Source organism: Pimephales promelas, chromosome 8 (assembly GCF_988280905.1).
Source record: "Pimephales promelas chromosome 8, fPimPro1.hap1.1, whole genome shotgun sequence".
Taxonomy (NCBI): Eukaryota; Metazoa; Chordata; class Actinopteri; order Cypriniformes; family Leuciscidae; genus Pimephales; species Pimephales promelas.
The window spans coordinates 22,978,198-23,004,693 of NC_142776.1; the positions used below are offsets into that span (position 1 = coordinate 22,978,198).

Genomic DNA, 26,496 nt, shown 5'->3' on the forward strand with positions numbered 1-26,496 from the left:
ATCAGTTGAACCATGCGTGCTGATCCAGACCACAAAACAATGTCTGGTCGGAGGTTAGTGGTGGCTGTAAGATGATGTTCAGGAGATGATGTATCTACTGTTGGGAAGATTTTATGCATATTTAAGCTGACACTTGACAACTTACCTTAGGCAGCTCCTCAATCTGGTTGGCGTCAAGGTAGAGCTCTTCTAGTGTGCGCTCGAAGCTGAAGATCTCCTTAGGGACCTGCTGCAGGCTACAGTGGGAATAATCCAGCACTGAGATGACCTCCTCCTCCCCCCGGAAGCATCGACATGGCACCAGGCGGCCGATGATCTTCCTCTTAGTAGTCATCTCCAGACACTGCACTTTAGGAAGAGAAAGGAAAACGAAAATGCTAGTTTATAAAGCACATACAGAAAAGGGATTCTCAGTAGCTGATTCAATAAATCACACACATATTCACATTAAAAACCTTCTACAATATTAAAGCTTGTATCGTTTAATTGCACAACAAATTCCATAGTACCAATGTGTCTCTATAATTGGTACCAAAAGCAAAATTGTCTGGATCTTTGTATTTTATTCGAGCTGAGGTTGAGATTTTTATTACCCACAAACCTTACTATAGGCTATCATTATCTTCACTTATTGCACAGCCTTCTGGAGTGTTTGCTTCTCATTGGAAAATTGTGGGATTGATCAGTTAAACAAGATATATTTGACAAGTGCCCATAGCAACAAACCGGTGTTACTTTCATGTTCTTGTATCACTCTATGGTCTCTCTCTTTTCAACGTAAGTTGATATACCCAATTGCTGCCATTTTTTCTGCCAAAGTGATTTTTATGCACAATAATAGATGTTTAGACCTTTTTATACATGGTTAGAAGTTCATGTGTCTCCAGTTAAAGCGTGAGAAAAACAACCAAGCTCTGAAGAAAGGGGAACCAGTAGGAGACACTTAAAACCGACAAAACCATGTTAGCATTGTAGCTAAATGTGTTAGATAACTAGTTCATAACCTGTATCACAGATTGATGATGATAATAATGTTAATTATACATTTAAAATAATAATAATATTGTAATAGTATTTCAGTGTCAGATCGTTTAGATAATCGACAACTAAATAATATAATTTCAACTAAAATCAGTATTTCAAATCAGTATGTTTTTTATGTATTATTTTAGCAATATTGGTGTAAGAAACATGACAATCAACAGCCAAATGTGCTAAATCATAATATACTTTTGTCAGTGTTTTAACGTAAGGCATTTTTATGCCTTTTTTTTGCAAATAAAAAAAATAAAAAAAAGACCAGGCCAGACTCAAAACCGGCATCACTTTGTGCACGACAGCTCCAACATTTATGAAAGAATATGCAGAATCACAAAATGTATAATCTATCAATCAGACTACCATAACGAAAAACAAAATCATATATTATTGGGAAAAAACAGCTTCATCCTGCAGGACAGGGTGCTATAATTGAGTAGGAAGACCTTACCAGATCCCTCATAAAACGCACCACATCCCCTTAATTTAAACCATGAGATGGGAATCATAAGGTGACTGATAACATAACATCTCCCCTATAAGACAAAGACAATCTGACATAAAGACTCAATGCTGCACTTAAGTGCGCAGTAACCTGTGTCATAAATCAAAGCAGTTTATTTGGTTTAGTTTATCACGAAAGTTCATTTAGCACCTATGAAAGAAACCCGTCTGGGAGCTAATCGCAAATATCTGTCAGCAAAAAAGGAAGCAGCATCACACAAAATTGCTTATATCAATCAACTGTGACGAGATTTGTCTCTGCTGGCTCTGACCTGACAAGAAGCCAAAGAGAGAGAAGAGACATGGCGGGCATTGTAATGTTCTTCTGGGATGAAAACGCGCTGCTAAAACAATGTTTGAGAGGGCAATTGGGAATAATGTCTGAAATGAAAGAAGGAGCTGCGTTAATGCAAAGTGCCTTTGTCCCTTGCACATGCAAATGCATCCCTGATTATTAAAACATCCTCCACTCAACAAAGACAAGCAGCAACTCTGGATGAACGACTACACAGAGGATTCTGGAGATTAAAATTTCAGGAAGAGTTAGTGTAAGAGAGTGGAAATTTTAGGCTGCTATTACTTGAACACAGCAATCAAACAGTATCCTGGTGCTCAAAAAATATGAAGATCTAAATTTAATGTTTATGTATTTGAATTACATACATAATTACCATCTATTTGGATTTACATGGTTTGCATGTAAAAAAAACTAATAAACTTAATAAATAAACTTATTATAATCTCGTACAGTCATACATAAATAAAAAATATATATCTGTGATAATACTAATAAACATTTTAAATAGACAATATATAAGTATCATAAATAAATCTAATTTGTTTTGATTTCATACATTATTTATTGAATGTTGCTTGTTCCACAGCTAACCATATTTTTCATACTTTTTAACAGAATAAATGTAATGGTTTTTGCAATTAAAATGCTGATTTTAAGCAATTAGAACAAAATATGATTAAGGCATAATCATTTTTAAAACATGATTTAAATAAAAACAAATAGAAGCAAATGCATCAACTATGGGATAATAATAAACTATGCCATAATTTTTTTGTGAGCACAGAAATCTTACCGGTTTCATTTACCATTGACTGACAAATATGCATCACATTATGTTTATTAGTTAAAAACTCAACCTCAGAATTTTGACGAGTACAATTTTATACAGTATTTACTTGAATTCAAAGCGAAGATATTTGTTCTTCCAGACTGAGCAAAAATGTTTTACCATGAAGATGCATAATTTGCTGCTCATTTGAATAGTTGGCATACCCTTTCATTATGCATGGACTTGCAGAATGTAAAACATTTTTATGCATTTTCAAATACAAATACAGTACATCATGAATTCAGCCCTAAATATTTTTTTAGTCTATGAAGTTCCTCATATGAGAAATACAAAGTTTCTTGTGTGAACATCTCTTCCTCTCACTGATGATATCATCTTGAGAGGTGTTGCATAGTAACTAAACCAATAGGCAAGAATGATGCAAGAAGAGGGAAGAGTTGCAGGACAGGTGATACTTGAAAACAAACTAAGTGTCTGGAGGGGGCATAATTATTTCACAAGACCACTCCCAAAAAACATTAAATATCGCTTCAGATGGGCATTATCATGTCTTCTTACAGACTTGAGATGCAACATCTTTCCATCTGAATGGCCGGCACATGCAGAGAACTGTCAGCTACCATGTGAAAGGGATTGTGTGATAACAAAACAATGGCCAGAGATAACTGGTTTTCTTTTAGAGATGTGCTTGGAGAGAGAGATGATCCGTTCTGATAAGATAAAGTCATGTTCACCCACAAGAAAATATAAACGTCTCAGATAAGATAGCAGTGTTTCCTCATCTGATTCCCTTGTATGTGAACCTTAACCATTTGTAAAGCTCTTATGGGTCCTTCAGTGTCCTCTTTTTTGATCCTGAGAAAAGATAATGCCAAGGTGCTACTATAGTCATCACTGCAGGATGAAAATGAGTTTACATAACAAAAGCCTGAATTTAACTGGGGGAAAAAATATTGTCATTATATAATACACTCAAAACATGCATATTAATGTTCAATTTCTATGCATGAGACATTGTGAAGTGGACAGCATACATTTGACATGCTACAAAGAACTAATGAATTTAAAAAAGAAAAAAAATGCACAACTGTTCATGAGGTTGTTTGAGGTCACTAAGATATTTTGAAAGGAATCAATAGTTTTATTTAGTAAGGATGCATTAAATTGATCAAAAGTGACAGTATAGACTTGTAATGTTACAAAAGATTTCTCTTCCAAAAATGCTGTTCTTCTGAACTTTCTATATTCATAAAAGAATCATAGAAAAGAAAATATATCAGTTTCCACATTCTAGTGTATATCAAATCAGCATATTTGAATGATTGACAACTGGTGTAATATTACTTTTAAATTGCAATAATTTTCACATATAGGCCTATTATGATTTTTCACAGTATTTTGATTAAATAAATACAGCCATAGTAGGCAGAAGATAATTCTTTCAAAAAACAACCTCAGACTTTTTAAGGGTAGAGTACAATATAGTATATTCATGAATTCAAAGTAAATACATCTGCTCTTCCTGCCTGAGCAAAATTGTTTTACAACGAGATATAATGTATAATTTGCTAATTTGAATAATTGGCTGGTCCAAACATACCCCTTCATTATTAGTACACAAACACTTTTTTATTATAATTTTTTATTACATTATTAGTACACAAACACTCACTGGTCAGTCGCACTAATATACACTTTGTGATGTTTAGATTCAAATTGTTAGTGTACTGTATTACAATTTCGGACTACTTTTTCTGAGCAATATAATATTAAAATTACAACTATATTTTAAGATAATAAAATTAAAAAAAGTTGTTTAATGTCTTGTAAAGACATTATGTGAAAAGATATCATCTGTTTATTTGAATATTCTTCTGTTCTGTCAACAGTTAGTATAGATTTTCTTCATTAAGTGCATTTGAAGCACCTTCCTCTTGTTATTGTGAGTATTATCCCTCAGGAAGAAATGTTTGGTTGATTGCTACATTAGACAAATTAATTACTGTAATCATCCACTGTTTCATTTGCCAGTTTGCTGTGGGTACAAACATGCCACAAGTCGGGTAAAGAGAGCACCCTCAACTTCGGTTCAGGGGAAAAATTGAGAGCAAATCTGTTCTGACTATCATTGTTGTCTTTCATTTTCTAAAATGAAAACTAAAGTATGTTTAAATTTGAAAGGAAAATTCCTCCGTCCTCGCTTCCTTCCATCGTGTCTCAGCTCCCCTCCCTGTAGGACGCGAAGGAAGGGTGCGAGGAAAGGAAACGAGGATGGAGGAATCGAATAAAAGTGTTTTTTTTTTATATATACATTGGAATACTTGATCACTCGAGCATCACTCCACAGTGTCATCAGCAGCGCTAAAAGGATCAGCCCTTATGTTGTTTAAGTTTGGCTAATAAATTAATGGTTTAATAAATCCATAATAAATAATAATACAGATCTACACTGTTGAAATATGTGAGATGTGTGGTTTATATAAACTGCAAAGGTAAAGGATAAATTGTGACTTATGTGAAGGGGGAGGAGAATTGATATGTGCGTCACGTTTAGTCAATAAAACAGTTCCGCATAGGATACACCTGTGTATCCTTGCTCATGACTCCTCTGGAAGTCTCCTCACTCCTCGATCCTTGACTTCTCTCCGTGCAATTAGAGAATTGAGATGTCCTTCAAGATGTCTAAGCTCGATCAGTTTCCGGTTCATAGGATGGAGGACGGAGGACGGAGGAGCGAGGAGACGAGGAGGGATATTGAGAAGCACTCATTGTGTTTATCTTTCGCCGTTTCGCACCTCGGCGCGCACCGTTACGGACTAGTCTATTTCATTGTGAAAGTAGGGGTGTTATGTGTAGGGACAGATAACCATGAACCATGGACAGTTTAACTACTTCAACGTATTTCTTAAGAATATTAATAGCATTTACTATGCTTTTTGAAGTGTTCACTATGATAAGAGGCTTTTTCATGTTTTTTCTTCTCTCTCTCTCTCTCTCTCTCTCTCTCTCTCTCTCTCTCTATATATATATATATATATATATATATATATTTTATTATTTTTTCTTTTTTTTCTTTAGGTTGGTTGGGGGCCCCCCTACTATGACTGCTGTTAGGGGGCCCCAAGCAGCCACCTACCTATGCCTCTATGTTAAGATCGCCACTTGCGCACCAGGATTCGGGTGGCAGCGTTCACACTTATTCAAATGTGCCACACAAACAGAGCAATTGCACCGGAGTTCGTTTTAATCAAACCAAACCTGACAAGTGTGAACACACCCTTAAAGATCATAAAAGCTATACCTAATAATTAAAATTCTAAATGGAGTATAGCATGTCACACCACAGGAAATGCCAACTTTCTAAAATAACTCCATGTCTGTTGTCCGACAACCATAGCTCTGAGTCTGGATGGTTCAACACTGCCAACAATTCAGCACTGTTTCTTTTCAAAAGACAAAAGAAAAAAATAATAAATCAAATAAGATACCAAAACCACATAATCAAATAACTTAATGTTCACATAACATAGGTGTCTTATAGCAATAGGTTTTAAATAGCAGATCTATAGTGTATTATATTCACAATACAGCACAGTATCTATAGGGCCTTCTTGGTTTATAAAACAGTTAAAACATAATAAAACCATTAAGGACACCATTAAGTTTTCATTAAAATATTTTTTTATATACAGTAAACTGCTATTATTACACTAGAAACAGTGATTACACACATGACAGCGCAATATGCACCATAAAATAACAATCCACCTAGGGAGATGTGCAGTGATAAGCAGGCCAAAGTTAAATCGTGGAATATAACAGGCTGGATCGATGTACGTCACGTTCAGAACCAGAACTATCCTTAATTACTTTAAATCCAACACAGAGGAACAACATTTGTATCCAATAGGAAAGCCAGCAGCCGTGTACATACACAAGCAAAGTCTTGAGTGATTTCACAGAGTAGCCAGATCTGCCCAGGGTGCTATGGAAACTGTGTGACGTAAGAGCTGCTTCTACAAAGGCGAGAGGACACATTCACAAGTTTCCCAGCTCCGCTCGAGCAAAATGGCTTAATTTCTGTCTTGCAGTCGCCTCATAAAAAAGACATCACCGATTAATTCACTATCATTCCCGTAGAGGATATCTCTGTAATGACTTTGGTGAAGCCAGGCCACATTATGTGAGATCTACAGAGAGCGGAGGTGCCACAAGATGAAATGCTATCAGTGTCGCTCCTCAGCCGGTGAATGAGGTTACCTTTATCCTGCCAAACAGACTTTAGCATCTCTTCTGTTTTATAAAGGTTATTCATTTGACTGAAGCAAGGAGTAAATGCACTCTTAAAAGGAGTAAAAGCAGAACATTGCATAGGGCCATTAAAAATGCATGTATGTAACAACTGCATTCTCAGAGCCACATGCAGCCAGCCTGACACATATTGTTCATAATAGCTGAAAACTGTTTCCTAGGAAACCACCTGAAATGTATTTTCTTACAATTATTTCACACATTCTTCTCACAGTCCGAAATATGATCCACATAATGGTCAAAGTCACCACTTTTATAAAATTTGAACCCCTAAATTAAATTGTCCAATGATATGTTTTTATAGCAATTTGTTCAATAGAAGGTGACAGCTCTAATTGTTTAATGCATTGATTTCAAATCTAAATATCTTAAATATCTTAAAACGTGTGTAAAAACTATTGTATTCTAAAAAGTACCTGTTAAATAAATAGTAAAATCCTGCAATTTTTAGTGTACTTAAAATGTCCATTGCTTATGCAAACCACCGTTCTCTGAAGGAGGGAATGGAGGACGTAGTCGACGGTTGACTAAATTGGAATTGCATCAGAGAGCCAATGTTCTTGGAGTACTATTGAACGAGCCAAATTTAATTTGCATCACACACTCCGCCCCCCATGGCGCGAGTATAAATACGTAAGTGGATGCACGCACTAGTTGCTTTTCCGCTGAGGAGTCGAGCGTAACCTGGAGTCAGCGGTGGTCAAGTGGTAGTGGCAAGGGGACTGCATACGCAACGAGGACGTTCCCTTTGAGTCGATAACGTCGGACGTAGTCGACGGTCGACTGAATGGGGATAACCTTTGAAAATTCCACTAAAGCTGCCACCTTCCAGTGCCTAGAAAAAATCCTCCTGATGCCCCCACAATTTTAAGGCGGGTAGGGACAGGACTTAGGCCAGGGAAGTCAATGCTGTTCCTACAGGACCACTGGGAAAGCGTTCACCGTACATTGGAAGGAAGGGACGCTGTGGAAGCCACATCCAACACGGAAGGAGGTAACGTGGAGAATACATATATGAACTGGATGGAAGACTGGGCAGTATGACATATGGAATGTCACTGGGGTGGCTCCAGCCAATGACAGGGAGGAGACTGTCTGGACAGTGACAGGGAAGACACGGGCTCACGGAAGGGAGCCATATCGTGGAAGAGAACACATATGGGGTCACCGTACTCCCCAATACTAGAATCTGTTAGCAAAGCACTCTGTCAACGCCCAGACGGAGCACACACTCATTATAGAGGAGCTCAACACCTAAGAGGACTTGAGCATATTGAACCAAATTGAAGGCAGCCACCATCAGTGGGTCACCTTTACTTGGAAACAGCCTTCCCTCTTTGCTGAATCTAATAGATAAGAGCTGGTCTGAGGACTAAGGCTTGCGTTCGGACAAAGAAATCAAGGCTGGGTCTGCCTCCTCCTGGGCAGCGCTTGCAGGCACACCACCTGCTCCTATTACGGGAGAGGTAGGAACCTTGTTTCCACAGGATTTTTAACACAACAGACAGGAACACTGCTCAACACTACATGTGAAGATCACTGAGCTTCAGGAGCATTTTTATGCTCAAAACCTAAGTGTGATAAATTTCACTGAGCTACAGGAGCATTTCTGCTCAACACCTGAGTGCGATCAATTTCACAGAGTTTCACAAGCATTTCTGCTCAACATGTGAGTGTGATGAAATCACTGAACTTGAGCAGGCGCCAGGCGACAATGAATCGCAGCCACTTTTTTAGTAGGCTCACTGGGGAATGCATTTCTGCGGAGCCCTGGGTCCAGCTGAGAGCCAGTGTCTGTCCAAGGGTTGTCCGCTCAGACAGAATAACAACTGGCAGAAGGAGGACTCCGGAGAGGCAATCAGATGTTACTGTGCGGCCCGAGATAGTCCCTGCCCAGCTGGACCACCAGGGGATGGAGGCTCATTGGTGGCACAATTGAGCAGGCCGGAAGTTTAGTGGAATGAAGCATCCTCAGAAGCTTCTGACTCTGAGGAGGAGGTGACGGGCGAGTTGTGAGATGCGAGGGAAGCATAGCGCAACGGTCGTGATCAGACCAGTACCAGCTCGCTGAGCAACGATGGCTCAAAGCGAGGGAAACTGCAACAAGTGGCTTGGAGGCCATATGCCCCAGGAGCCTCTGAAAGTTCTTTCAGTGGGACGGGGACCCCACTTCTAATAACACCAGCCGAACACACTCTTACTTGAAGAGATGTGTTGGACCGAGTCCTTCTCCAAACTGAAAAATAGATACGCAGCCCGTAGGTGAGAATACCCTCTCCCAGTTGATCTGACGTATTCAGTATTTGCTTTACAATAAGGTCCCATTAGATAACTAACAATGAGCACTAAATTTGTTACAGTAACATATTTGTAATGTTAGTTAAAGCTACAATATGTTGTTGTTTTTTTTGCCACTAGGGGTCGCAAACTTCTTACAACAATAACAAAGGCGTAGGATGATGACGTATAAGCGGAATTATGGAACTTGTCGTCATGCTAATGGAATAATGTTTATGGATGAGGAATACATTGATGTTTTTAACATGACTGTGGGATAAAGTAGGGCGCAATTGCTAATGAGAGACAGATATCAGCGCCACACGCGAGTCCCGCGGATATAAAGAATAAGGACATTTCATTCTATCGAACTATTTGCAAGTGCTATATTATCATTCACACAGGTCAGTTTTTTAGATGAATGAATATTGTGACTATCACACTAAACTGCATTTGAGTGTGGTGAAAGTTATAGAATAGCAGTGAGCTAGATCAACGTTAGAATAACATACAGATCATATCCTAACATGTCATCATGTTGATGAGCTATATAACAGATTAGTTTTATGTACATTTGCTCACCTGTCTAATAAATATAGGGGCCTACTAAATTTGGTTAAATGAAAAGACAATTTCTTGGCTTGTGGTATCTTAATGAAAAAAACTACACCTTCCGTGATATTTTTTAGGCTATTTATTTTTATTTATTTATTTATTTATTTTTTGTGAATTCCAGTGTTTTGATAACTTGGCCAGTGTGATTTTAGATTGTTTTGATTGATGTAAACTGAGCCAATTAGAGATCACTTGAAGGGGCGGGAGAAAAAAAGTGAGTCGGAAGAGAAACGCACATGCGAGAGAGAAGCGGCTGTGTATCAATGGGTGGTAAAACTTTCAGCTGAATTCAGAGAGGATTAACATTTGTAGACTTAAGTACACACACAAATGTTATCTTGCAGTTAATTTATAGTAGCAGGCTCAGTCGTTTGTTGTTTTCCAGTGAAAGTGATAAGTGTAACGTCAGCTCGGTCCCTCGCTACTGTTTGCAATAACAGAGAAAAGTACTCTGTCGGACTTTTAAACGGGACTTTGGCTTGGACTGTTATGAGTGACAACCAGCTTAGACAGCCAGCGCCGTTTTTATTTGAGAGTCAGAGATAAAGTAACAAGTGGGAACTAGCCGGCTAAGTAGCACTGCTGTGAAGAGGGACCTCGCCCACGGGAGTTACATCGCCGTGCGGACATCTACCAACTGCACCTCGCCATTCTGCTTCATCGTCTACCCGCCTGTGGATTCTTTGAACTGTCGGACTGACGGAGTCGCGTGAGTAACCGGATACTTTTCTGAACGTTGAACTGTACTACCAGGGAGGGAGTTAAAGGATTTTTTTTTCATATGTGCACCACCGTATAGGCCCCAACGTTTTCAAATACAAGCGCTTGGTAACAATTCGAACATTTTAAAGCCGAACTGTACTGGAGAGATATTTTTGGTACTGATACCTGTAAGGGTTACATTATATTAATTTGGTTTACACAAAAACTAAACAGGAGAGTGTTATTTTAAAGAGTAACGTTACCAGAGTGGTTTGATAAAGCATGTTTGGCTATTTCGCAGTTAATTAAGGGTTCATTGTAAGGTTTCAAATTTAACTTTGTTGATTTGGGTATGATACAAAATAATTGGAAACTGTTGGTTTTCAGAGTATAGAAATGTAGAAATAAATGTTTTAATAAATATATTGTTGTTCATATGACTGATTCATAGATGTTTACCATATGGCCTGTTTAACACATTTTAATATAGTAGCCCGGTGTGATAGTAGGGTACACCTTGGTCTTGTCTGATCAGCTCTACTGGTGTCAACAAGGGGTTACATTAAGTACATGCAAGAGTGGCGTCTCTGTCAAGTTATTCACGGACGTGGAGCTCTTGCCATGGCATCTCGAAAGCGGTAGTCTGATATTGGTCCTCGTTTTAGTTCTCCTTTTGTCCCAAAGTCTGCTTGCCATGGCCCATAATGATTGAAGGAAACAACAACATCAGCGTGAGCTAGAGGACGTAAGGACGTAACGCAGTTGTCCACGTCTGTCGCCATGGTTACTGCCGGAAACCAGGGATAATGCAGATATTACATCATTGACAAGCGACAAGTGAACATGGACGAGCCATTATTTAAATTTGGAATTTCTCTGAAATTAAAAATCTTTGGGAATTTTTGGGATATTGTAAGTAAACAACTGCAGGAAATGTATCAAACTGTGCAAGTGATTTTTGAAAATAACTTTATTACAAAATTCTTACGTACATATTGTAGCTTTAATACGAACACAATTGTTCATTATTAGCTCAGGTCCATTAAAAAATATAAACAGATACAACTTTTGATTCTAATAACAGATACCTAAATGTAAAATTAACATTAAGATTAATTTATGTTGCGGGTGATCTTGTTTTGTGTTTGTTTGGGTTTTTCTTGTGTTTTAGTTCTGTTGTCTGAGATCATTTCTATAGTTTTTCATTGATTTAATTATGTTTTGCACCCGATGTTCATTTCATTGATTAATTTACCTACAGTATTTATACCCTATGTGTTTTCAGTCCACTGTCCTATGTATTCCTGGGTATTTTGGTTTCTTTTGGGTTGTTAAAGGTGCTGTAGGACATCGTGAAAATGCTAACTGTAGCCTGATGGCACTAAAAGCGTACGACCCACCCTTCCTGCAAATCACCGTCCAAAGCCATGCCTCCTGAAAGCACGAACGTGCACAGCCCAGAAGACTATAGACAACGTTACTGCAATGTGTAGTTCACTGGTGGGAAAAACTAGTACAGTTAGTAACACTACACCAAATGTAAATTCTTAAAAACAGAATTAGATGCATCTAATTTTTGGTTTGTGTAGTAAGCAAAACTTGTCAGTGTGTAATAATGTTTCCTGCAAGACAGGGTTTCCACAATGAGAGTCTGTTTGGCTCAGATGAAGATACATAGACGTTTATCCTTTGCAAGTGCCACTTGTTGTCAGTTCAGAAGGAAATTTAGGTTGTTGCTGCTTGCCTGCCATTCCCGCTCTGTCTGCACAACGTACGTGAACTCGCTGATGACTTATTATGTCTGCGTGAACAGCCTGCACAGTTCAAACACACGTCGACTGACAGGGAACACATACTATAGGACCGTTCGGACAGAACGCAACGAATGAATGAACATTCTATGCTCTTACGCCTTCCTCAGACAACATATATTTATATAAATACATTTAGACCACTTAACAGAGTGATTGCTATCAGGAGACTTTCAACCAGCATAACAAAAAATGTTTTTTGCAGAGAATCACCTATGGCACCTTTTAATGTATAGCAGCTTATTGCTATACATACTCTCCGTTGGCTTGTGAGCTGGATAAACCAAACTCTGGTCAGACCAATCACATTGTGTAGAGTTGGTGGGCGGGCTTAACATAATGACAGCAGAGTTGTGATTTCCGTGATTTCCATAGGTGATTTCCCTGCTACTTGAAAACAAAGAAGATGCTACTGGCTAACAGCTTTGGCCGTGACTTGGAGTTAAGAGAACGTTACTTAAGTCATTCTTTAAAAAGGAAGATGTGTTTGGAGTTTAAATATTTAATATATCAACTAGCTCTGCTGGTGGGAAATGCATGGGACTCACTCATCCACAACCATCCATTGCTTTGGTTGGTTGTAGCGCAATCCTAATGCGTGCAGAGGGATTTTGAAAGACAACTGTTTTTTCTGCCCCTCGGATTGAGGCACACCAATTGTGATTTCCCACAATATCTTGATGTAGGTCTGGCTTGCCAGGCTAACTCGCACTGACACTTTAGAAGTATTTTATGTAAGTTCATGTTAACTAATGTTACCCTTATTTCTAATTAATACAGAGCTTCTGATCTCTTCCAGTGCTGCATGTGTGTGAGTCTGTGGGTTTTGTTATTGTGGGTGAGTCTGACATTGATCTCCTGGGAGTCCTTCCTCAGGACAGTTAAGCTCAAGGGGGAAACAGAGGACTATATGAGCACATCTGCAAATTAGTACAGACAAATATTCCCCAAGATGGTCGTACTATTGTAGATATTTAAAATGCCAGGTTATTTATAAGATTTTCTATTAGGTTTTATTGTTAAAAAAAAAAAAAAATGGCAAGCATGTTATGTTCAAATGCCAATTTCTTTCCTACAATTTCATCATCAGATATATCAGTACACTTGTATTTGTATTGATCTTTTATGCTGTCATGGTGAATCATGCCATCTTCTCCTGTTATTGTCACTTGCACTGCCGGTGAGGGTTTCACATGTGATAAATGCAGGAAAATAGTTAGGCTGACAGAGAAGATTTCAGAATTAGAGACAAACATCCAAACTTTAATCAAGGATAGTAAGAATGCAAGAGCTCTAGATACGGTAATAAATTAATTAATCTACAACAAATTAAAACAAATATAATACAGATAAACAAATGATAAAGCTCGGCTTGCTGAATATTAAATCCCTTTCTACAAAAACACTTTTTGTAAATGATATGATCACAGATCATAAACTAGGTTTGCTGAGTATGACAGAAACCTGGCTAAAACCAGACAATCACATAACTTTAATGAGTCTGGCAATATTACTGTTATAAACATGAGGCTCTTCTGAAGGGCAAAAAGGAGGTATTTACACAAAGGAGGTACACAACCCTAGGTATTTATTTGATACAGTGGCTACATTAACAAGAAATTAAGCTTCAATAAGTGTGGAGGTTTCTAAACTTAAAATTAATTTAATTTCAGGGAAGCAACGCTGCATATTATACTGAATATACCCCTGCATGTCATCCACGCCAAATGCAAAAAAAAAAACAAAAAAACAAACAAACAACTGTAACAAATGATTTAGCTATTAACAAAAGTTTTTAGAAAAAATCTTTGGAGAAACCAGGCTTAGTCTGAGATAATGTTCTTCTCTGGCCAAACAAAGCAACATAGTGTGGTTTAATTCCAGGCTGCATAAGTCAGAATTCAGATTGTGTAATGGTATCATTCCAAATATTAAACCAGTTCTTTCTGCTTGAAGATCGAATTCATCATGCTGGTATCATTCATCAGACAAAACTGGCTATCGGGGTCTGTGAAAAAGTCTTGAAAGGTCTGGTTTATAGCCAAATTTAACTTATTTCAAAATCGATCTTCTTTTAAAGCTGAACTGAATCAACACTTACTGACTTTAGTTGAAAAATGATGCTTCTTTTCTTTTTAGAGCTGCTTTACAGTCGAATTGAAATATGTTTGCATCAATGAATCACTGGGCCCTATTTTAACGATCTAATGTGCATGGTCTAAAGCAAGTGCACTTAGGGCTTGTCCGAATCCACGTTTACTAGTTAATGACAGGAAAAATTGTCAGCGAGCAAGCCACATGATCTAAAAGGGTTATTCTCTTAATGAGTAATGGGTGTATTTTGGGCATTATGAGCAAAAAAACAATCAGAGTCTCATCTCCTATTCCCTTTTAATGCCAGGTGCGCTTGCGCCATGGCGGATTGCTGTTTACATGATAGAATATGAGAGTGGAAAGACTGAACACGTCTCCAGAGAGGAAACAGATCTGGTCGTGCGTGAAGCTAAAGCGCGCAAGCAGACCATCTACGGGACTAGCTGGATTTCACCATATCTTTATGACCACAATAATAATCTTTTACATTGTAATTTTTAATATTTGTCTGGTTTGTGTTGTGCTGTGTGGGCTACCTGTGTGTGTAAAGTGTAAGTGCGTGCAGCGGGGGGCGTTGCTATACATAATCTCTAATGGGGCACAGGTCCCCCATTGTTTGTCTGAGATAGTAACAGTACAATTCTACAGTGCTGCAGGCAGGGGCAAAAATCAGGGGAAAATTTTGAATTTTTAAGAAGAAATACATACTGTATGTGCATTTTAAGGTGTTTGAAGGCCTACAAATTGGATAACAATAGCTTTAAAAGCATGATAGTGGGCAGCAGTATCATAAATGATTTGTCAAGCAGATAACATTAAACATGAAAATGAGGATAAATGTTGCAATGAATGATCCACACTAAAAATGTTAAAGAGTATTGTCAACATTCAAAACTATTTTTACTCATCCAAAAATTGTTAGTAGTAACTCTACACACAAACATAAAATAAATGTGTATATATATATATACAGTATATATATTTGCACTATAAACAGCAATTCAAGGGGGTGCAATGTATGTGTGCACTGCATTTGCTAGAAAACAGACAGGCACGGACATGGATTTCTGTCGTACGGGTCAGCTTCTGTTTTTGGTTGCTTTTACAAGCATTGATTGTTTTATTACTGCGTTGCAAATAGATAATTTCTATTACCCAATTATATAATTTCTATTAAAACACTGACAAATAAAATAAATTGTTAAACTCAAACTTCAGATTTACTGGGACAGCAAATTTATAAAGGGATCTAGCAATGGCCCTCGCCCCGCCTATACATACAGACGATTGGTCTGTGAACACTCCCGGGAACGCCCCGTCACGTGATGTAAATTTAGCCGGTAGGGGAAAACGTTGCCTTGGCACTCATTAAAATACACGCGACAATCATGCTGAAGAGTAGTGTCGTTTTCTGTACTACCAATATCATTTTTTTTTTAATAAACCGATGTTCTACATTAGGGCTGGGTAATAAATATCGATTTCTCGATATTAATCGATTCTCATTTTTACGAACCGTTATCGATTCTTAAATCTCAAGAATCGATTAGTCATCCTGTTTCATTTGAATGAATGGAACATTGTATCTCGGCTGGGCAAATCCAAAAAATCACAATAATCTTTGTCCTTTGTTACTACTGATATGAAACAAAGTCTCACTTTTCAAATTACGTCCATTTTCTTTAGAAATTCAAAAATATGAAAACCTACATAACTCGTTAGTCAGCTAGAAAATGACTCTAAAAAACTCTAGAGAGGAGAATTTTGTTAAATATATACACCATATTACATATGCATTATAATCTTAATGTTCTTCAATATTTAATGCATATTTGAATAAATCTGGCAAGTTTTTATGACAGCCACCATTTAAATGTTTATATTTCATATAATCTTCTTATTATAAAAATAAATAAAAGTGTAATTTAAGTGTTTGTATAGCTACAAAACAGTTAGCTTCATATAGGCTAATGAAGCCAGGTAGGCTACAACTAGACTCCCATAGTTTACAGCATTAGTTAAGAGATTTGATTTTCTTGAGAAAATTTGCCTTTTATTGTAACTGATATCCAAAGTAATCAATATTGAATCAAATTGGAATCAAAATCGAATCAAATTGCAAGCTTGTGAATCGAAATCGAATCGAATTGTGAAATCTGTGTCAATACCCAGCCCTATTCTACATCCTTCTTAATAAACGCACAGGACCGTGTGAGCTTCCAGGGACTTGTCCATTTTTATATCACATCCCTGTGTGAAATAGTAGTGGGTGTTAAACTCATATTAGGCAGTGGGCCAGATTTGTCTACTTCCCATACGAAAAAAGAAATAAAGTAATCCTATAAGATTTATTTTAAAATACTTCTGTGACGTTCTGTAATAACTCTATAGTACTTCTATGGTTTGTCCCAAAATACAATAGTATTCTTATAGGATTACCATAATATTTCATCCTAAAATACTACAAGATTCCAATGGCTGTTTTTCATAAGGGATGTCTCTTTCACTTTAGCATTATCAGCTGAAGATTGGCTTGACAGGCCAATCGCAATGTCATGACACCAGCCATGAACCTGTCAGCACAGTCCCTCGGCAACTTCGTACTGTACTGATCACCATTTTACAAAAGTATAACTAGTTTGGAGTGAAGCATACGCACAATTGGGAAGTGACGAGGTTTTATGGAGTTATAGTATGCAACATATGATTGAGTTATAGGCTAATGTTACCGGTAGCTACCGCAATGTCTTACCTGGAGATTCAACCAGATAATAGAATATATCCGGCCATTTGGTTGGGTCATTGACTCAGTTTTTAAATAAGGGCATTTTTGTCATTCAAATAGACACGATGTTCGCTGTGTTTTTTCCCCACTATGACTCCGCCCTCATTACGCACCCAACTATGTCTAGTTGCGGACTGTATGTATAGTTGCACATTACTAACGCACTCTTTAACAAAATACACCTGAACACACAGTTTTCAGACCAGCACGGAGCACGCATTTGCTATTTAAACAACGTAGGGCAGGACATGAAAATTATAAACGACACATGCGCGAGAATTGTGATCTCCTTCAACAACTCCAGTTCAGTTTTCGCGCATGCGTCATGGAAATCTCTTGAACTCTCGTCTCAGGCCTCCAAAGAAGAAAAGGAAAAGTCGAATAAAGTCATTATTTTCGTTTGTTTTTTCGCACAAAAAGTATTCTCGTCACTTGACAAACTTGTAGTTGAGCCACTGTAGTCACATGGAATATTTATTCATTTTCTTCATTGACTTTCTGGGCCGTCAAATTTCAATCCCTCGAGCCTATGTAGCGGTGATCCACCTCTCAAATCTTCATTTGTGTTCCGAAGACGAACGAAGGTCTTACGTGGTTGGTACAGCATGGGGGTGAGTGATTGGGCTCCATAATTTGCCAGTACACAAAGAACATTATTCATCTCATGACATGCATCACTAAAATGATGATAAAGTTTTTATTGGAACAGCAGGTAACAAAAATGCATTTATAGAATTTGCTAAAAGCATATTCGTCCTATACAGACTTGCTAGGAAAGCACTGTGAATCTTGGCGTTGTTGTTTTAGAAAAGCTGAAGGTCAATCAGAGGCTGCAACTAAGTACAACAAATATACTGTAGTCATGAAAAACGACTTGATTTTAAAAACCGTATCCTGTAGAGCAGTGTTTCTCAACTTGTGGGGTGCGACCCAAAAGTCAGGATCAGTGTGTCCTTATGGTATTAACAGTGTTAGTATTGTGTATTTACCATGGTTGTACATAGTTTGTGTAATCACAACCCAAAACACCCTTTAGTGTGATGGTGTAGCCTATGTTTCAACCATTTCAGACATAAATGTGCCTGGTTCAAATTGCTAAAAAAAATTGGGTCACAGCTTAATGACCATGGGAAAATGTGGGTCCCATGGCAAAACCAGTTGAGAACCACTGCTGTATAGACATCTGTCACAAACATTCATGCGTGAAACGCTTGATGAAACATGGATCTTCTGTCCATTAGTCAAGCAAACGGATGCCACAAATACTTATAACCCCTCAGAGACATTCTGTTAGGTTCACTGAACAATTGTTAAACCTCTCCAAAAAAGGAATCAACTGTTTAGACATAACTTTGGTGATGACCAGTCAACCTGCTTTCCCTCCATTTGGCCCTGCCCCATTTCTCCTTCTCAATGACCATGACTGCTCAGAACAGCCTCACTGCTGCCTCAGCATGAGGCACGGCTATTTGGCAGACACTGCAGCTTTCTCCAATAATCAGAGGCAGAAGACGTGCAGGAAAACAAATATGCCCCTGGGATCTTCAAACCTATCCTTCCCAGAGCAGAGCAAATAAAGAGCCATGGCTTCAAATTTAGAATCAATTAATGATCCGCTGGCAAGGCATCATTTTATTTTTTCACTACAAAGTGAAATCAATTATGGGAAAGCAAACTCTTTTGAATTAAATGTACTGCTCCAGCGATACATTTTAATCAGTATAAATGTATGTAAATTGTATGGGAATTTACTGTGAATGATCTGGTTAACAACGTTCTTTTATTTACCAGTTTGTCTTTGTCTGAATGTTCGTCTTTTGAAACCTCAGTCAATGATCCATGGCCTATTTCCCATTCCAGACATGGGACACTTTTTACTGTCATTATTTACTCAGTCTCATGCTGTTCCAAACTCATTTGATGTTTATGGAGCACAAAAAGAGAAATAATAAAGAAAAAATATTTAAATAATTTCCATACATGTACACTGTTCGAACATCTAGGGTCTGCAAGTCTCTTATGCTTACCATGACTGCATTTATTTAATCAAAAATACTAAATAAATTCTAATCTGTAATGTTGTGAAATGTTACTACAATTTAAAATAACTGACAAACGTGACAAACGTTGTCAAAAACGACTGAAAACTAGCATGCATTGTGTTTCTGATGTCACTTTGTAAAGAAACACTACAGTGTTGAACATGTCAAATTAGGGGTGGGCGATATGGCAAAAATATCATATCACGATTTTTTTAGGAAAATCACGATCACGATTTTTTATCACGATTCTTTTTCAAGTTGGTTTTAATATTTTGCAAGTGGCTGTTCATTACAGCCAAACTAATGTCCCTATGTTAAAAACAAAGCCTTAGGTAACAAAAGAAAAAAGAAAGGCATACATTTAGGCCAGTGGCGAAGATAAAAATTTTTGTCATTATTTTCTTTGTTATTAAAAAAATAAGACAAGATAAACATTACACAAATTAATATTCAAATTAAATAAATAGTGAGTTATTTTTTCAGATGCAGTAGGTGTATTTAGCAGTAGCATTGAAGTATTGAAGAAAGTGATTAAATTAACAAATATGAAATTAAAACAATACATAGACTTCACTGAATAAATTATTGATTCTTATTAAAGCTACTATTAAAGTTCTCAGTCAGTGAGTGATTTTCTCCTTGTGTTTTTTAGGGATAGTTCCCTCAAAAATGAAAATGGTCTCAATTTACTCTCTCAAGATGTTTTAAACCCGAATAAGTTTCCTTCTTCTGTTGAAAATAAAAGTTATTTTGAATAATGTGGGTAACCGAACAGTTGCTGGTCCCCCTATAGTTTTTTATAGGTTCTCTCCTGGAAGTTAATGGGGACCAGCAACTGTTTGGTTACCCACATTAAAAAAATTGTCTTTTGTGTTCAGCACAAGAACGAAATTAATACAGGTTTGGAACAACATTAGAGTGAGTAAATAATGACAGATTTAAAAAAAAAATTTTTGTGAACTATCCCTTTAAGGACATGCGGCAGTACTATTTTATTCCTGTCGCTTTTAGACCAGCACGCGACGCGTTTAATATAGACGCATATTACACCAGATATTCTCTCAAATGTTTGCTTTCACTTTAGACATAGCCTGTTTATGTAAACATTGTGTGTATTTAACAGTATCGAGAGATAACTTAGTCAAGTATTTAGGCGCTGTTTGACAGGCTTATAGTAGCCTACCTGTGATTGTCGTGGGTAAATTATGCGGTCAGGAAAGCGGACGTTAGAACAGCACATCAGCGCGTGAATTAAATGTTTAACCGGCAAGGCTTATGCAAATAATGAACTTTAGTGAGTTGCAGTGTCCCGTAACTATTCATTAACGTGTGATCATGTGTAGGCTACGTCGCGTTGTACAGTTGAGACGGGGCGCCAGAACTGAACTGATAGAATGCACTGTAACACGATACTACGATATTTCTTCAAAAGCAGATCGTGGAGACATTTTAATCGTCCACGATTAAAAATCGTCATATCGCACACCCCTATGTCAAATGTATGTGCATGAAGTCACAAATTCACATTTTTGTAGATATATGGAGACGATATTCATGCGCTTTGAAACTCATTTTCAAACCTTTGAGTTCTCAGGCCCCATGTTATTGGGTCAATGAACAGCCAAAACACATAAAAAGTTCAAAACGGTGTTGTGTGAGCGGCCCCTTAGTTAAAGAGCTTCATAGCTCCACAATGATCCTTAATTTCCTATCCTCACATGTCCTGTTTATGTAACTTTTTTTTTTTTTAGTTTAGTCCTATTTAGTGTCTACTCTGCGCTTCTTGGCTTGTCACTTGTATTTATTAAATGGAGCATCTCTTGTCCCTGTCCAGGAATAGTCTGTAAGAATTGATTGGCTCTGTTTTCTCCATTTGGAGTTTACATAAGTAAGAGCCATCTCTGCTCACTTTGGCTAAACAGCAATGTGTCCCTTTGCAAAATCAAACACTGACAAATAATAAGAGAGGAAAACATTGTGTGACAAATGGACACAGCTCTGCAGAGTTTAGCTTCAACCTGATCAAGCTCACCAAGTCCTTGTTTAACTAAACTCTCTAGGAATTGAGTTTTGCACCCCTGCAGTATGATTTCTAGAGCTGATATAGGGCAATTTATTCAGCAGAGTGATGTAAGCTTCATTATGATTGTATCATTCATGACTTCTAGAAATAGCATGATGCAATTCTTATCATGTATGAAGCAATGCAGCTTCAGATTTCATCATTCCAACTGTACAAACCCAGTCATAGATTTATTCAAAGATCCAGTCAAAGATGCATTTTAGTCATTTCTGGTTGAAATTGACATCCCTTCCCTTTATAATTCACTTATCCTCCACCATTCCCAAGTCAAAGGACGTATATTGTCCCAATACCATTTCTTAAAATATTTAGGCATCAGTTTCAAGCTCAGTGACCCAGAATTAGTCAAGTTTTACTACATTTGCTTCAGAAGCATTTTGGCCGTAGACCAGTTTAACTGATATCTGGCAACGGTATCAGTTTTTGCCGCTTGGGTGAGCAATTAATATTGCTAACATAAACATTATGAAGAAGGAACAGAGATTTAATTTTATCTACAAATAAGGAAGGAAAATAGGCATACATGCGTTTCATATTTTGTTATCTCAGATTTTGGTCTGTCACACCAGGTAAGAAACGTACTTGTCATTGTCGTGCAGGGCTTCACTGCCTCTTTTATGTTTGGGTCTAGTCAGGTTTGAAAGAGATTGCAGGAACCAACAGAAGGACACAAATTACAACAGTGTTATCCACACTCCATTGGACAGACCTGTTGATCCCCTACTCCTCCTCCAGCACTCTCCAATCGACCAGTCCTCAGGTCAAAACATCGTGATGGTCCCCAAAACCTGCTTTAAAATTCGGGGTGATCTGTCGTTTCTGGCAGTTGGCCCCAAACTCTGGAACGCCCTGTCACTGTGTGGTTGAATATATTGATTCTTTTAAGAAGCAGCTGAAGTCACTTTTATTTAGACAAGCTTTTAGTTGATTGGGCTTTTATGTTTTATGTTTTGTTTTTAGCTCTGATAGTTTTATCTGCGTTTTATTGTTCTTTGTAAAGCACTTTGTGATTTCTATCTGTCATAGGTGCTGTTTAATTAAGTTTACTTACTTATTTGCAGTCAAGTTGGACTCGGGTCTAATTTTATCGAGTCTGCCTTGGGTTGTTTTGTTTTTTTTATTATTAATTTATGCACATTGGGTTTGGGTGAGTAGTGATTCAGACTACAGGTCGGGTTTAGACTTCAGATCTTAGAACCTAAGGAGGCCTTTAGTCTAGGTACAGAATGTTGGGTGGAAGCATAAACAACATTAGAAAATGAATTAGTAAGCAAGGATATGTCTATGTATTTAATAATTCAAAGTGAAATTAGTTATTGACCCAAAACATCTCTGCTTTGTCCCATAAAGTCAAAACACTTTTGTATAACTATCCTAAAGATATATTAGACATGACAATGATAAAAGAGCCAATCTTGCAGCCAAAAACCAAGAGAGGATTCACAAAACTCAAAGTTTAGGCTAAGCAATGTAGATATGGGTATTTTAGGTCACCTTGATGAAAGGGAGTCCTAGCTGCCTATGTGGATCTTGGGGCCCGGGGACAGTTGCGCTAATGGAGACAGATCCAGGACACAAGGCAGAAGAGAGATAGCTTTTTTTAGACAAGACGGAAAGGAAATAGAACAGGTAGCTCATACTTGGAATCCTGCAACTTTTCACATCTCCTCAGAGTCTGAGAATGGCCAGAGAAAAACAAATGGGTTTGGAATGACATGAGTAAATAAGAATTTTCATTTTGGGCTGAACTATTAATTTAAGACAAAGTTATATTTTTTTAAAAACTGCTGCTTCTAAAACAATGTGTGGGAAACGTAGTGTGACAAGCCATTGTCTGGATACAAAAAAAGAGGGAGAAGAAGCAAAATCTCATTCAGGCAGCAGCAACCATGTGAAACTACAATGGTCTTGATATGGAAAAGAATAAGTGTGCCACAGGCTCAGGACTGATAAGCAAACAACATCCATGCTGGTGGCTTAAAACCATGTCAACAACCCTGCAATGTAAGTCTGTTTACATGTACAGTAATCTTACTAGCATTATACAGTGCTGTGACTGGGCCTTGCGGTTATACTGGAAGTCGCTCGCAAGCAAGATGATAGAGGGTGACGACGATTAATTTCCCACTTTGTTGCAGTATTCATGAAATTCTAAAGAAAAACAAGTTCCTAAACACCCCAGTAAAAATTAATTAAATGGTAAGCTGATTGCAATGACTTTCTTTTGCCGAGTTAATGGACCATATGCACTGGCAGTGAATGGAGAGATTCCCTGAGCCCTCTGTGCAAGCACAGGCTGGAGATAATGGAAAGCAGTAAAGTTTTAAAATGCTCCAGCTGGAAAACATCCAACAAGCAGCAGCACTTGTAAAATTACAATCTGAAAAATAACCTAAAGGATAACCTCTAATTGTGCTTCATGTGGTATCTTCTAAATTAACTGGTTTTAAAAGTCAGAAATAATATAATTGATATGAAGATGGTATTTTAAGGTAGAAATAGCACCTTAAATTCAGGATCAAACTAAAATAAAGCCAATTTACTTTCTTAATTCATGTTCCTCATCTTATTGTGAACATATTAGTGTCAGCAAAAATGTAATTTAAAATAAATAAAAAATAAAATAAGATCAAAAATAATAAAATCTTATGTATAAAATCAAGTTTATCCTCTAGTTAATATAGCTTATACTGAACAGTCAGCAAAGTTATCTTGCATTTGGAGCTTGATATTAGTTTCTCACAATTCATTAATTCCTCTTTTTTTTCCAACATTATATCACTGATTTTACATCACCTTCATTTAAAAATAAAACTCGAGTCTGTGCAAGGTACTGCATTGCTTGATGAGATAATATAATCAAGAGTTTGCCATTTCAGCTTGTTATGATGATACTATGCTATCAAAAGCTGCTCTTCTTGAATAATATTTTGCTATTTTGTCTCTTCGTATAGCATTGTATGTGCATTGTGTATGAGATCAGTGTGGGATATATTCATTGTGGCTTTTGGTGATGATATGTTTTTACATTTTGCGTTGCAATTTGTAAAATTCCTATTATGATATGAATGATATCATAATATGGTTCGAATTATTATTGACGATTTAAACTTAAACAAAAACCATAAATTATTAAACATTTTCATACTTGAAACAAAATAAGTGTTAACTGAATAAAAATAAAAAAAATCCCTAGGAGCTGTTGTCCGGGGCTATATGCCCCTGGCAGGGTCTCCCAAGGCAAACAGGTTCTAGGCGACGAGTCAGACCAAGAATGGTTCAAAAACTCTTATGAGTAAAATGAAATTGAGGACCCGGTATGGCGCAGCCAGGGCCCCACCCTGGAGCCAGGCCCGGGTTGGGGCTCGTATATGAGTGCCTGCATGGGGTCCGGCCAGGCTCTACCCGAAGGAGCGACGTGGGGCTGCCTTCCCATGAGGTTGAGAGGTTCCAACTTCCGACTAGAGATAGTTATGATCACATCTACACACGGTTTGGGCCCTGGAACCACACTCCTTGAGAGAGGATGGACTCTTCTCCACTCTGGAGTTGCCCATGGTTAGACGGGCAGGTGTGGGTTTGCTTATAGCCCCCAGTGAATGTGAATGTTTATCACTAGATCTCGCAGCGATGTTAACTTCAGTGGCGAATTCAAACGTTTTCTTTACTGGATTTGGCCGTGTAGTAACAGTGCTGATCAAGATCGACTTGCGCTGCATTGGTCCAAACTGATAAACGGTCTGTCATCCAGACAACCACACAATAACGAGTAGCTCAGTTTCGTTCCGCTTGCATTACATTTGCCATTTAAAGCGTCTCTTATATTATAAACACGCTTTCCACAAGCGGCGCGCCTACTTTTGAAATAACGAAATGTTGGTCGGCAGGAAAAATGAACCAAATAAACCGTTCGGTTCATAAATACGAAGCCTCGCACCGAACGGTTCAATAAGAATACGTGTATCGTTACACCTCTAATACAGATATATATATATACTGTATATATATATATATATATATATATATATATATTATGCAATACATAAAAAATAAAGATTATAAAAAATACAAAAACAACAAAATAAACTAAATTAAAAAGTGAAATCTAATTCAAAATATTAACAAATATTAACAAGTATATACTATGGTGTATAGTACATATTGATATATCAATAAAGTTAAGGATAATTTTTATGTCTTACATAAAGTCTTACATAAAGCATGGATACTTACACAGTCAATTGAGGAAGTTTAGAATCTAAAATGTCTTAGTACAAATTTTATTTTTTCATTTCTGAAACCCTTTCTCCATAACAAAAAAATGTCACAACTGAGCATTAAACCATATTGCAAGCAAAGTACTGGCCAGAAATCAAACAGTCTAATTAGGAGCCCACGCGTGACGCAATGAGCCACAAGACTACGACCCAAGTAACGGATTAAAGAACGATGCACTCCATGTGAAATCTTCATTTGTATGGTCTTAAACAAGAAAGAGTAATCCCTTCTGACTCTCTGCACTAAACTGACTTAGACCGTATAGAGTCATGTGGTCACAGGCCTACACATGGGAAAATGGGAATGTCTTGTTCTTTATTGTGCTGAGCCTGATTCAAGAGAGCAATGCCAAAGGAGAAACACCCATCTTAAGGTAGCAGAAAAGCTTCTGTGTGAAATACAGCTCACACAAATACAGAAATATACAGCTTTGTATGAGGAAAAAAAAATGTGAGTAATGTAAAAGGGCATTTTTCACAAATTCTTTTTAAAACAATTGGTCAGAGAAAGCTTTTAGGAAATGTTGAATATCATCTTCAGGAGGTCAAAATAAACATACTGTACTGTGTGAGCTGTTATATTTTCAATTTATTTGAAATAAGTTACCAAAATGTTATAATTTTAAAAAGGTAAAAGTGTTCTAACTAAAAATATTTAATTATTAAATAAATTTAATTCAGTTTATGTATTAAGGCATTGCTGCAGTATGTATGTGTCAGCAATAATTCAACTAGCAAGCATAGAACTAGCGAGCACAAGTGTTTGCATAACCACATCCTACCACACAGACAGTGCTCTTCTTCATCTGGAATGTTTAAATGGCTGAATTAAAATGTGTTTAAATTAAGTGCTTTATATCATTTAAGTC

General features: G+C 37.3%; 1 protein-coding gene across 11 annotated transcripts in view; it reads right to left on the reverse strand.

The window, feature by feature from the left end:
• lrrc7 (leucine rich repeat containing 7) overlaps positions 1–26,496 on the reverse strand; it is a 136,727-nt gene that overhangs the window by 53,057 nt on the left and 57,174 nt on the right. For 10 of the 11 annotated variants that reach the window (XM_039691371.2, XM_039691369.2, XM_039691365.2 and 7 more), the window contains one exon: positions 146–348. In XM_039691371.2, coding sequence (XP_039547305.1) covers positions 146–334 — 189 coding nt within the window. In that variant the 5' untranslated portion in view covers positions 335–348. The remainder of the gene's footprint in view (positions 1–145; positions 349–26,496) is intronic. The other variant, XM_089134188.1, reaches the window with a different exon arrangement.